General features: G+C 44.6%; 1 protein-coding gene across 2 annotated transcripts; it reads right to left on the minus strand.

Moving 5' to 3' along the window:
• Nucleotides 1–7,932: 7,932 nt before the first annotated feature.
• Nucleotides 7,933–13,971, minus strand: mycn (MYCN proto-oncogene, bHLH transcription factor). Of its 2 annotated transcripts, none has more exons than XM_085996288.1 (3): nucleotides 13,778–13,971; nucleotides 12,397–13,082; nucleotides 7,933–9,310 (listed from the first exon to the last, which is right to left on the minus strand). In XM_085996288.1, exons 2-3 carry the CDS (start codon nucleotides 13,049–13,051, stop codon nucleotides 8,622–8,624), a joined length of 1,344 nt encoding a protein of 447 aa, XP_085852414.1. In that variant the 5' UTR covers nucleotides 13,052–13,082; nucleotides 13,778–13,971; the 3' UTR covers nucleotides 7,933–8,621. The 2 variants fall into 2 exon arrangements, with proteins under 2 accessions (XP_085852414.1, XP_085852413.1); XM_085996287.1 differs by lacking the exon at nucleotides 13,778–13,971 and adding an exon at nucleotides 13,273–13,668.
• Nucleotides 13,972–14,383: the final 412 nt, after the last annotated feature.

Below are 14,383 nucleotides of genomic sequence, written 5' to 3' on the forward strand. Positions count from 1 at the left end.
TAATTCTCAGTATCTATAAAGACGAAATAAATCTGCAATGTTACCTTAAAAAGGGGCACCAAATGTTTCTTTTCAAAGGTGTGCTGTGAATAATATACTAAATTTGATTTGTGAAACAAGTTTAGTAAATGTTGCCAATACACGATCATTGTGGTCAAAGAGTTAATCAGAGAAGTTTACCTACAGGTTCTGAGAAACCTATTTCAAAAATTTCTGTCTCAAAGGACTCCCTGTTGGTGATTCGTTATTGCTATTTTAAAGATTATTTCAATACCACAACAACAACTTGTATTTATATAGCACCTTTAACATAGTAAAACATTCCAAGGCGCTTCACAGGAGTATTAAAAGACAAACAATTTGACACCGAGCCACATAAGGAGAAATTAGGGCAGGTGACCAAAAGTTTGGTTAAAGAGGTAGGTCACCTGCACTCTTCAAGCCAAGAAAATAAACTGAACATATGAACGTATGATCTGTATTCTATATATGAAAGAATGTAAATAAAAATATTTTCACATAATGTGTAAAAAATATACCTTGTAATCCATATTGCTATTTTAATTGCTGGATTTTGTCAGAACCCTCAGCAGTGCCTGAGGATGACTGTTCTCCGAGGCTTCAGACTGCGCCAGATGACCCTTCAGCAACAGTCGAGTCTGGGCTGGGGCAAGCCACAGAAGGAGCCATGTGGCCGATGTTGGTAAACATTATCCTCGTGCTCCTTTTATGAACATGGTCTGGCATGGCACCAACGACAGCAGAGTGTGATTATCTTGCAGATCACGTGTATTGAACACAAACAGACAGGCGACTGAGGGAAGTGAGCCAATTCTTGTCCTTCTGCAGCAGCTGCCATTACCAAGGTGACGGAGACTAACAATGTGCTCGCAAACTGCAGCAAGAACAGCCCATTGTTTCACAAACCCTTAGGTTATGTGTTTTTAATCTTTAAAAATAATATATTTGTGCTCACTTCTTGTCACACCGCCAAGGCTTTATTTCTGCAATTTAAAAAATAAAATTCACTGAATAATTCAGAATCTTTGTTTCAAACAAGAAAAGGAAATAATGTTCTTTTGTATTTTCTTTTGATAAACATCATTGTATTGTTGTTTTGGAAGATTTGGATACGACTGCTAAATTTAACCCATCTGCAGCTGTATTTCTTAATTCAACTAAAGTGTAGAATGGGATTCCACCAGCAACAGCAAGAAGCTTCACACCGAACTGGTTAAACTGTCGAGATTTTACTGATACTCGGCACAAAGTCAGGTGGTCCAATAAATTTAGAAAAAGCAGAAGAGATAACAGACCATCACCAATTATAACTAAAAACAGAAAGGCCTGGTTATTGAAAGGCCTGGTTATTGAAAGGGTCTGGTTATTGAAAGGTCTGGTTATTGAAAGGCCTGGTTATTGAAAGGCCTGGTTATTGAAAGGCCTGGTTATTGAAAGGCCTGGTTGTTGAAAGGCCTGGTTATTGAAAGGCCTGGTTATTGAAAGGCCTGGTTATTGAAGGGCCTGGTTATGGAAAGGCCTGGTTATTGAAAGGTCTGGTTATTAAAGGGTCTGGTTATTGAAAGGCCTGGTTATTGAAAGGGTCTGATTATTGAAAGGGTCTGGTTATTGAAAGGCCTGGTTATTGAAAGGCCTGGTTATTGAAGGGCCTGGTTATTGAAAGGGTCTGGTTATTGAAAGGCCTGGTTATTGAAAGGCCTGGTTATTGAAAGGTCTGGTTATTGAAAGGCCTGGTTATTGAAAGGCCTGGTTGTTGAAAGGCCTGGTTATTGAAAGGCCTGGTTATTGAAAGGCCTGGTTATTGAAGGGCCTGGTTATGGAAAGGCCTGGTTATTGAAAGGTCTGGTTATTGAAGGGTCTGGTTATTGAAAGGCCTGGTTATTGAAAGGGTCTGATTATTGAAAGGGTCTGGTTATTGAAAGGCCTGGTTATTGAAAGGCCTGGTTATTGAAGGGCCTGGTTATTGAAAGGGTCTGGTTATTGAAAGGCCTGGTTATTGAAAGGGTCTGGTTATTGAAAGGGTCTGGTTATTGAAAGGCCTGGTTATTGAAAGGCCTGGTTATTGAAAGGTCTGGTTATTTGGCAAATTTAAAGAAAAAGTCTAGTGAAATATCATGCATCATTTCATCATCAAGATGTCATGTGGAAACGATATGTTGTGATGCATTGTCATGTCATGTGTTTCCAAACAAATAAATAAAAGGTTTGCCAAACAGTTTTTCATTAAGTTGTTACCTTTTTAAAGATGCAGTGACCTGCAGTCATCACATAATTAAACACCTGTCACATATAGGTACGTACAGCAGCGAAGGATGCAATGTTTAACAGTGTTGGTGCCAATCAGACCTTGGCAGTGTTAATGTAAATGAGACAGCTTCCAACCGCTCACCTTGCATTGGTTCTGCTTTGTACCGGTGACAGGTGTGGAGCCCATCTTTCTCTACTTCTTTAACTTTGGTAGAACAGGAAGCTACTATTTCTGCTAATTAAAAAGAACTGGCTGTTCCATCAACTCTTTTCAGTGAGTAGGAAACACAACAGCAGTAGACTGGTAAATCCCACACTCTGCATGTATTTCAGTGCGCAAGTGTGGGGTTCAGCTCCCACCTACTCTGTAGTGTCGAGCGTGGGCAGCAGAGCTGGCGACTCACCTCCTTGTGTCGCTGCTCAAACGATGCCAACAATGCACAGGCATTGATGGTGAGCAGCAGTGTGTCCTTTTCATGGGAATGAGACAGGGAACAGAATGGTGAGACCAGGGACCGAATGGTGAGACCGGAGAGAGAATGGTGAGACCAGAGACAGAATGGTGAGACCAGGGACCGAATGGTGAGACCGGAGACAGAATGGTGAGACTGGAGACAGAATGGTGAGACCAGGGACCGAATGGTGAGATCAGGGACAGAATGGTGAGACCGGAGACAGAATGGTGAGACCAGAGACAGAATGGTGAGACCGGAGACAGAATGGTGAGACCAGGGACCGAATGGTGAGACCGGAGACAGAATGGTGAGACCAGAGACAGAATGGTGAGACCGGAGACAGAATGGTGAGACCAGGGACAGAATGGTGAGACCAGGGACAGAATGGTGAGACCGGAGACAGAATGGTGAGACCAGGGACCGAATGGTGAGACCAGGGACCGAATGGTGAGACTGGCGACAGAATGGTGAGACCAGGGACAGAATCGTGAGACCGGCGACAGAATGGTGAGACCAGGGACAGAATGGTGGGACCGGCGACAGAATGGTGAGACCAGGTGCTGAAGGTGGTGAACGATGAACCCATAAAACACTTTCCTGAATTGCCATTCCTATTTTCATGCTGATAGACATAAAGGAGCACATCCATAAATAACAGATCCTTGTCCTTGAAGTTACACCCAGACTGAGGGTTGAGCTACTATTCACACAGCATCATTTCAAAGCCATTTGGGCTAGAAATTCGGGGAGAGCTAATGAGGCGCAACCGAGTTTTCGCCCTGGCGCGGCGCCGCTAACGACTCCCGCTAAATTTAGCGGGGGTTTAGCGGCGATGGTAACTGGTAGCGCCCCGCTCCACTGTGCAGGCGATGACATCACTGTGCGCAGCGCCCCGTTTTCACCCCATCTGCAAAATTGGCCGGCGATGACCGCGACCGATTCAGGGGCCAAAATGGTCGCTAACGAATTTTTCCCCCCCGTTTTATTATTTTATGTCAGGCTCAGCAAAGGCAACACGCCCCAAGGTAAATCCCCCTTTGCCCATTTCCGGGAATGGCACTGATGGGTTCCTGGCTGCTGTTTTGGGATTGAATCCTCCAGACCCAATCCTCTCCTTGCCTCTACTAAAGCAAAGGCTTACCTTCCACTTGACTTGAGCAGGTGGTCCCCAAATCCACCTCAAATCCCCTGATCGGGAGAGGCTGGGTGCAAGGTCTAAGGCCCACCTCTCCTGTTAGGTGCGCATCCGACATTCCAAGAGGAAAATGAGGCTGGTGGCCTGGTTATGTCCCTCCCGCCTCACTTGCATGGGATGAACCCACTTATCCCTGATGTGGGTGTAACGATTACAGCCCCCACAGGAAGTTTCTGCTAAATAGGAAGGTGCGGATACCTGGCGCAACCAGTCTTTCCCTCTTTTTGACTCTGCTTTTTAAAATCTAAAAACATTCCTGTGCAGCGCCTTGGGACGTTTTACTACGTTAAAGGCGCTATATAAATACAAGTTGTTGCTTTGTGCGGAGAACTGAGCACTCAGCGGTGGAAGGTCAACTATCAGGACTCTATTGAAGCTGGTTCTCTGCTGGAGCTGCTTTAGACCAGATTCCCGGTTTTCCATAGGATAAGGAACCAGACTTCGCAGTGAAAGCACCAGGAGCAGGCTAACAGATGTTGGTAACTCCGAATCCAAACTAAAACAACACCAGCATTAAAGCAGCTGAAGAACAACAACTGCTTGGTGGGACCTTGTTGTTTCTTGCCTCAGTATAAACAAAAAAAATTCTTTAAATTGTGGAACAGACATCATTTGTGTCCTTTAGCAACTTTCTGTCTCTGAACCATCTGCTGTTAAGGTACTTTAAACTTGGTAACAGCAGACTTCCTTTAACACCATTTGTTTTGTTGTTATGTTAAAACGAGGTTAACATGGAATGAGGACGTTGCCCCAGGAGATGGCATTTTTGCTTCGCGTGAATGTCAAAATAGCTCAGACAAAACTGCTATCAGTGACTCCTTACGGTCAGTGGTAAGGCCGGGCGGTGCTAGGATACCAACATCTTGGAGTAAAATTCACCCTAAACTGTCAGATCAGTTATAAGTCTGCTGCACATGCGCACTGCGAGCACGGATGAATGCACAATGAGGAGTCGGAACCTTAGCCCACTTTTCCTTCTCTAGAGCAGCAGCAGTGAGGCTAATTGTAGCACCCCGACATCGAATCATGGAATGGTTACAGCACAGTAGGAGGCCATTCGGCCTGTCGAGCCCGTGCCGGGTCTCTGCAAGAGCACTTCAGCTAGTCCCGCTCCCCTGCTCGTCCCCCGTAACCCTGAAATTTTTTTCCTTCAGGTACTTATCCAACTCCCTTTTGAAAGCCACGATTGAATCTGCCTCCACCACCCTTTCAGGCAGTGAATTCCAGATCCTAACCACTCGCTGCTTTTTCCTCATGTCGCCTCTGGTTCTTTTGTCAATCACCTTAAATCTGTGTCCTCTGGTTCTCGACCCTTCCATCAACGGGAAGTTTCTCGCTATCTACTCTGTCCAGACCCCTCATGATTTTGAGCACCTCTATCAAATCTCCTCTCAACCTTCTCTGCTCTAAGGAGAACAACCCCAGCCTCTCCAGTCTATCCACGTAACTGAAGTCCCTCATCCCTGGAATCATTCTTGTAAATCTTTTCTGCACCCTCTCTAAAGCCTTCACATCCTTCCTAATGTGTGGTGCCCAAAATTGGACACAATATTCCAGTTAAGGCCAAACCAGTGTTTTATACAGGTTCATAACTTCCTTGCACAACTCAGTACAGACCAGGGATGAAACTTCTTGATCTATACTATTTGCCTTTGATTTTATGTGAACATTAGTGGCACAGCTTTAAGTTAGCAGCACTATAAAAGCAGAGCTCAGTCTCAATTAGTAGCTCATCAGAAGGGAAATTGATTTGAAAGCTTGAAGTTGATTTGGAAGAAATTTTCCTTAATCGCAGACAAGGCACATTTGGGAAGCAGATATTTTGCTCAGTGCCCAGGTGGCTGAGGTAAATTGTTTTTTCTTCTGCCCTTTACTCAGCTCATTTCACAGTGCAACCTCGATGTTGTATAGTATTTGATCATGAGGGAGGCAAGAGTCAATATTAAACAGTTTTGCAGCCAATTATGTAATCTTAATAGCAAACAGGAAGAAAAAGCAACAACATAATTGCTCCAGTGTGATTGCAGCTAAAGATTTTCAGTTACAAGTCCTCTCAATAGCAAATGTCTTAGATGCTGCTGACAAGCAGGTTTTTTGGTCAACTTTTCATTCCGTATGTCTTATACTGGGTTCAAGTCCTCCAGTATCTTCAAGCAGCACTTTTGTGTTAGCCTTGGCAGTTGAATGTCACGTCTGATTGTGTGGGACATCACAGCTAAATCCAATCCTGTCTTTGCCCAAACTGCATATACATGCACTTTTCAGTGGTCAGGAGCTGGAAACCAGGCTGATTTTTCACCAATTGTAGTGCCCTACTGCTATTCTGCCTCACATCAGCTTGCTCAACGACAGAAAATCTAATCTGGGAGACTTGTGGACTGTATGGTTCCTTAAATGTTACCATTAGGTGATAACTGTAATTCTAGAGGGCAGAATCCTACAAAGGTTATGTAAAATAAAGGGAAAATAATGACAGGTGTGCACAATCCTAAATTAAGGTAGCCTAATGAATGGTGTAGAATTTTGGATGAGCTTCCTTCTCTTGGTAATTCTAATTTACTGCTGCGATGTGCATGTCTGCTGTTCAGGAAGTTCAGGATGATTAGTGAAAGTGAGCTTCAGCATCAGCCTGTTCAAAACTTGTGCAATTATTGGAATACAATAAAAAGTAGGAAATGCAATGAATTCAACTTCCTTAAAATAATTGCATGGTCAAACAGAACGACACTTTCACTATAGACATAACCAATAGATTATCGCGATGTTTTAAGGGCAGCAATTTAGTACCCTTCCCCCCCCAATCCATTTATGCAAATGTAACCAAATGATCGCCTCCCCGTGTTTGCGTGGGTTTCCTCCGGGTGCTCCGGTTTCCTCCCACAGTCCAAAGATGTGCGGGTTAGGTTGATTGGCTATGATAAAATTGACCCTTAGTGTTAGGGGGATTAAATACGTGGGGTTACGGGGATCGGGTGGGATATGTGTCGGTGCAGGCTCGATGGGCCGAAATGGCCTCTATCTGCACTGTGAGGTTTCTGTGATTTCTGTGATTACCTATTATGCACACTTGTGATCAATCGCAACTCCTAAATAATTGGTCGATGTAGCAAAACTCCACTAATGGTCTGTTAGCTGATAATAAAAGTTTTAGAAACACAGAAACATAGGAGCAGGAGCAGGCCATTTGGCCCTTCGAGCCTGTTCCGCCATTCAATATGATCATGACTGATCCATGTTTTCACACAAATTATCTTGTGTGTATGATTTAGTGAGCACAAGATGTTTCCTCTCCCCCCACCCAAATACAGACAAGTAATGTATAGCCTAATTCCGAGCCCTTTTCAATATACCAACAGCTTTCATCCGGTACCCTGGCCAAAAGATTGAGAAATCCGATTAGTTCCCAGGCATAATGCTGCACAAGCATATCTGATGGATTTTTAAAAAAAACTTTTGCTTCATAAAACACACTCTTCCTGACAGACTCTCACTCTGCCAAGCAAGTAAAAATCTCAAGCACATGCAGCATTTACAAATGAGGTTGCAGCATGCACTCTGCGACCCCGCACCCCCCCCCAACCCCGCTCTTGATTGCATTGTCAAGTCACTCTACTGATGTGGAGTAGATGTCAATGTCATTGTCAAATGCTGCACACGCCATGCCAGAGATTGAGTTGGATATATTTCTTAAGGCTAAAGGGATCAAGGGATATGGGGAGAAGGCAGGGACAGGGTACTGAATTTGGATGATCAGCCATGATCTCATTGAATGGCGGAGCAGGCTCGAGGGGCCGAATGGCCTACTCCTGCTCCTATCTTCTATGTTTCTATCACTTTCAGTAATGAAACCTCTCACACAACTTAAGTTAAATACAAGACTTGTTTTTGGATGATGAACAAAATTGGATGATTAGCTTGTCAAAACCACCAACTATGTCCTTAAGCTTCAATACAGCAATTAATCGCCTTTCAGTAGCAGTCTCAAAGCTACAGACACCACGACAAAAGCGGTAGTTCGTTTCATAGGATTTATTTTCATAAACTTGAGGTATTTCAAAAGTGCTTTAAGTTGCAGCACTATATGTACATCATGAAAAACACATTAACTCAGCCAATTACCCAGTTCTATGAACCCAACAGCAACACAAACAGAGAGAGGCTAGGTAAAAGGCATATATAGTCATTTCTGTACAAAAGAAATTTTAGTCAAAAAAGTGATAAAGTAATATCTACTCAAACCTTTCACAACTCATTTTCATACGAAAATATAGGTATCAAATTTAGTCATGTATCAGCATCACACTAAAGATACAGGCAGTGTAAGAATTAGTACAGTACATAACAAGGATTAACAAGAAGTCTTTATAGGAAAATGTCATGCTCCTCAAACGTTGAGGTATTATTCTGTATAAAATTCCAGTCCAAAAAACGGCAGCAGACTGTGGCTTTTTTTTTCTTAACCCAGACCATCACATGAAAAAGGCGATTGTTAAACTGGTATTTACATAGGTTTTGAAATAGGCAATCGTTAAGCCCTCTCAAAAATGATCTCCATTCACACGCACATGCACCTCTAAGGCTTTAGAAGTATTTTGTCCATGTTTAAATGCGGCTAGATTGAAAACCAGAATTTTTTCCCCCGAAACATTCTTGACGTCTAAAATGTGCAAAAGTGGCATCCAACCAGTTGGGGCAGCCTTAGCCTAGCAAGTCCTTATTTCCTCCAGTCTCTTTACCAGCAGCTGCTGCTTGGCTTTCAGTTTCTCTTTTTCCGACAACAGTTTCTGCTCTTCTGTCTGTAGAGCCCGCACGTATTCAGTGGCCTTTTTCAGAATGATGACTTTTGCCGCCTTGTCGTTTTTCACAAGTTCTGGTATTTGGTCCCGCAAGGTAAGAAAGCTGGAGCGCAGGTCATTCCGTCGCTGGCGCTCCAGAATATTGTGAGTGCGTCGCCGCTCATTGTCTTCGGAGTCAGATCCACGGGGGCTCACGCTCTTGGGTCGAGGGGGGGCCACCTGCTTGGTGAGGCGCAGGGCCTCGCTTTTCACTTTCTTCAGAGGTGGCATCTCATCGCACGCTGCATAGGGCGATGCTGCGGCATAGTTGTGCTGCTGGTGTATTGGGGCGCATCTTTTCAGCAGAGAGGCATTGTGGGTCTTGGACGAGCCGCAGATCGAGTTGTGGGAGCGTACAGTCACGGTAAGAGTGGTCACATGTTTGCTGGATGACGACCGCCGTTTCTCAACGGTCACCACATCAATTTCTTCCTCCTCCTCCTCCTCTTCTTCTTCTTCCTCTTCCTCGTCTTCTTCCTCTTCTTCCTCCTCTTCTTCTTCTTCTTCCTCCTCCTCCTCTTCCTCTTCCTCCTCGTCATCCTCCTCCTCCTCCTCCTCTGTAAATATTTGAAAGCAGAAAAAAGTGTCAGAAACAGAATGGTTCAGTACTCAAACATACTGCAGGAAAACAAATTCAGGTAATATAATGAAGTGAATCCTTAGGAGAATATACATCGAAGTTTGAGTGCTCAGTATGATAAAAATGGCCCAGAAAGGAAATCCCTCTTAATCAAGAATATAGAGCAAACCCATGCAATGAGGACAAGGCAGTCAACTATTGTCAGATCTAATGCCACAATCAAAGTTTCTCTTTACTATAACTGTTGGTTAATATTTCCTTCTCTGCACAACTGATATGCTTGACATTGTGGATTCCATCACACACAGGAACTGTTTATATGGGCTGTGCTTGGAAAAATACCACATATCACACACACCTACAAAATCTGGAACATTTATCCAGTGAAGAGTGAAAAATAGGAATTTTCCCATCATCAAAGGACAAGTGGGGAAAAAAGCAGGACTGGAAGGAAAAAGGAAAGATATTATTAATTAGACCCATAAAACCACTCTCCCTCCACTTCTGATTTCACTTTGAAAAGTTTTATTAACATTAACCAGCTATTCAAATCAATACACATCAATTATTTTTTTTAAATACTCAACTCTTAAAAGAATTTCTGTTGTTCCAGTCAAATAGTCCGCTACTTAAAATCGAAGACCGTGACTGAACTGGCTGCATAAACATAGCAACATGAAGGAAGGACATGGGGATCAACACAGATCAAGACCATTGTATTAACACATTAATCATAATTGCTGATTCACATTCCACACCCCATCCAGCAATAAAGAGATCTGCTCAGACAATTACTGCAGGAACCAGAGGCTAATTCATGGAGTTGCTCTAGACGACAGGACAAAGCAATTCCATTTCACAGAGCCAAGTATTTAGCAGACAGCTGTTGGGGAGAAGCACTGGACAAACCAGAGCTGTCAGAAAGCTGTAAGCAGAATCAGGTGTAGTTTTACCCTAGAATATCAGCAATGCTCACCACAATCTCGTTAATAGGTTGTTTGTTTAAAAAATAAATGACACTAAAATTAGATCATAAAGTTCAAGGATCTATAAAAGACCCATTTATTTCTTTTATCATTCCCATAGTATGAGCCAACTGTGTCATCTGGTAAACCACTAATATAAACCACAATTACTAAACACACAAAGCCTGGAATCATTCCTATCCTTCAATATAAATATATTTGGACTTTCTTTAATAAATAATTAATATAGATTGGGGGATATCCAAACTGCAGCCTAAAAGCCACATGCAGCCCCCGAGCCTTGGCCATCTGGCCATTGATGCCTATGCAATTCAGTTCTATTTCTACTTATATTTCTTATTAGCTGGTATCTTGTTTGAATTGTGTGGGCCTTTAGACTCGGACAATGTTTCTTTAGTGTGTTTGCCTCATTGCTGGATGAATCTTTAATCAGAACACCATAATCAGTTTACTATCAGCAACTTGAAATATATGCAAATGAATGGAAACACAGATTTAAACTGCAAATATGTTGAGGCTTCCTGATACACATCTAATCAAACCACAGACAAAAGGCTTCAACACCGCTGATATAGACACTGATATAGATCATTAATTGAAGATTAGAAGGTGGCAAAGAGGAACATTCTACTTATTTTTAGTCATACACCACTCACTTGGCAATTTTCAGATTAGCCTCTGGGCAATGCAAGAGTTGTGGACTTGCCACAGGGTGCCTCCTCCTGTCTCTTCACTCTTCTCTAAATCTGCTACTACTTTGAAATGTTAAATCCCTGGGTTAAGTAAAACTCTCAGGGGTTACGTTTGCTGATTGCATGTTTATGGAACTTCAGAATTTCAAAGCTATGCTGTGGAATTCCAAGAACTCCATTCCCCATGGCCTTCCGAGATTACTCTTGATTAATGGAGCGGCTTCAGTACAAAGGTGCCCAGGTACTGCAACTATCACATCTGGCAACTTCCCTCTGATCAATAGCCCAGAGCACATTTATTTAAAAGGACAATCTCCCGGAAGAAAATACCAAACCTATTTTTTTTAAAGTACCTTCCTGTAAATCGGTGTTGAAATGAAATTACTATTTATAAAATTAACCTATCCAAAAACTTTTGCTTCATTTATTCCTTCCCCCCCCCTAGACAGGAGACACATCCTTGCATTTAATGTTCTGATTGAATGAGTCTTGGGCCAAAGATGAGTCGCACTGCCGCCTGCTGGAGGGCTGTCGGGTCAATCAGAGAAGCCAATCTCACAGTATGTAATTCCAGCCCAGAAATTCAAAACTGATTCATGTGTCGCCTCCACAGCACTTTGAGAAAACCTCCCATTCAGGGCAGGCGGAGGAAATTAACACAAGAAGGTGGCAGCTGAAACCAGTGGCACCACTTAATGGCTCCGAATTCATTAGCATTTCTGCCATTTAATTACGGTGGCGGATTAAAGCCTTTGTCATGGGGAGTGGGGCTGGATTCCCCCTGCCAGAGTCACCAGCTGACAGACTGGCTGTGCTTTGACGAGCTGTGCACCAGGAAGCCTCAACATCAATGCAGCTTAAATCTGTGTTCCCATTAACAGGCGGGGGGGGGGGGGTAACTCGGACCTCGTCTGAAAACTGGGGGGGGGGGAGGAGGAGGAAGAAACATTTGCATTAATTTTTTAATATATAAAATACTGGAGAGTCTGGTGTCTGCATGAGGTATTGCAAGATCAGGAATAGAAGCAAATGGAATTTTTTAAATTTTGCAATTGGGTGTTTGCACGGAAATACCGCAGTCTGCAATCTTCCAGCCGCAAAACATTGCGCTGGATAGTTTAATAAAAACGGTTTTGATATTTAACATGAGTTGCAGAAGCAACATTGCAATTGCACCGGCCAGATTAAAAAAAGTACAATGTGTACAATTAAAAAATAAGACATAAAAGCTCGCAAATTTTGCATTTATTCCCCCCGTTGCATTGCAATTGCACCGGCCAGATTTACAACTATATGGCCAAATATAAAAAGTGCAATATTATGTATATGTACAAAAGCTCGCAAGTTGCATTTATTCTCCCCCCCCCTCATTGCATTGCACTTACCGGAATCGCTGGGAGTCTCGTTGCCGGAGCTGCCGAGAGAAGCGGCTCCGCCCCGGGGGGCCGCGCCCCGGTTCAGCGGGAAGGGGAAGACTGCAGCCGGGTCGACGCACTGGGCGGCGGGGGGCTGGAGCTCGGTGGTAGCGGGGGCTGCACCGATCGCACCGGCCTTTCCCTGCTGAGCCGCCGCCGCCGCGCACAGCTTCTGGCTGACCACTTTCTGCAGCTTCTCCCGGGCCGAGAAGCCGCTCCACATGCAGTCCTGCAGCACGATGGCGCTCAGCTGGCTCTGGCAGCCCTCGCAGCCACTGCCCCGGCTGCCGGTCCCCTCCCCGTCCAGCAGCAGCAGCTCCGACACCCAGTCCTCGCCCACCCGGCCCGGGGACCGAGCCCAGCCCGAACCCGGACCCGAGCCCGGACCCGCCCGGCTCGGCGACAGCGGCGGCGTGGGCAGCAACTCGAACTTCTTCCAGATGTCCTCGCTGGGCGGGTAGAAATCCGCCTCGGGGCCGCAGTCGTCCGGGTAGAAGTAGGGCTGGTAGGAGTCATACTCCAGGTCGTAGGTCTTGCAGAAGGGAGCGCGGAGGGAGGAGGAGGAGGAAGAGGCGGAGGTGGAGGGAGAGGAGGCTGAGCTGCTGGATGACATGATTCCAGGCATCTCGTCTCTCTTTTGCAAAAAAATTAATAATCTGCAATTATAAAAAAGGGAGGGAAAGAGAGAACATTAAATAAAAGTTGTCAACAATGAGCAAAGCAACAAAATAAATCAGTTTAACCTGCAATTTAGAAATGCATGTGGATCAGCCCCAGCCCGGCGCTGCAACTTATACACAATGTTTCAAAATTGTAGCAGGCTTGCAAAAAAATAAAAACGCCCACCGTTGCATGGCTTTCAACCTCGCAATTTCTTGTAAACAAATGCAACAGATTTACCCCCCCCCCCCCTCCAAAAAAAGTTTCCTTAAAGGGTGCACAGTGCCCGCGATGGTTTGCACAGCCCGAGCCCACTCTCATCATTAACAAAAGCCGCTGTCGCTGGATCCCCGGGACCTTGCACCGCTCACCGGCGGCATTAGCGCCCGCTCCACAACACACCGCCCGGCCACACCAGGGCCTTTGCAGATTCAGTAAATCATGACCAAAAATAATAATAATTGAAATTCCGATCGAAAGATCGACTCGTTCGGGATTTGCAGCCCAGATTAGTGGAGTCTCCGGGCAAGTCTGCAGATTCCTCCAGGGCGAGCGGCTCTGACCCACATTCGCTGCATCTCTAATGAAGGCAGCGACACTGATCCCGGCAAAATATATACAAACAGACAGAGCGAGAGAGAGAAATCTCCGCACGGCCTTTCATCAGACTGAGAAAAGAAAGCAACCTCACCTTTCACTGCGTTTTTTTTTTGTTTTAACAAGACAGAGAGAGAGAGAGCAAGACTCCACAATGCTCTAAAATATTGGGCAGGTATCGACACCGATGCAGCGGTGAGCAGCCCCGCATGAAATTCTGATCATCCCCTCGGAGCAGACAGGGAAGTCTGTCGGTGTAACTTGGATGCAATGCTGGATATTATTATCTGCAAAAAAAAACTGCAAGGACCCGGAAAAAAAATCCCACTGTGCCAACCCCCCTCATTTACATAGGGGAGGGACCGCCACTTGGCGCGAAAATAATTACCCTCCTTATTTCCCGAATCTATGGATAATGCAAACTGCAAGCTTGTGCGGTGGGGCTTTGGTTTGTCCCCCTTGCAATATTCATACATTTGCATTAATGCATTTTAGGCTCGGCTCACATAAAAAGCCCAGGACGGTTTGTGTTCTTTTGGGGGTCCGGCGTGTGGGCGGAATCAAGCACGGTGCTGGTAGTGAAGGGTTTCAATGTCAATCGCTCTGATTTTACTACAGGGAACAGCTCCCAGGGAAATACTGCACCCAGCTCAGAGGGAAGTTATTAATCATTGCAGGCAGAGAGAGAGAGAGAGACTAA

The sequence above is a fragment of the Somniosus microcephalus genome, chromosome 9, assembly GCF_052327205.1.
Source record: "Somniosus microcephalus isolate GS21.2 chromosome 9, FLI_Smic_1.0, whole genome shotgun sequence".
Taxonomy (NCBI): domain Eukaryota; kingdom Metazoa; phylum Chordata; class Chondrichthyes; order Squaliformes; family Somniosidae; genus Somniosus; species Somniosus microcephalus.

Coding starts and splice junctions, on each gene's coding strand:
- mycn (XM_085996287.1), bottom strand. Junction 9,311..12,396: donor CGAGACTCCCAGCGATTCCG/GTAAGTGCAATG, acceptor AAATATTTACAG/AGGAGGAGGAGGAGGAGGAT.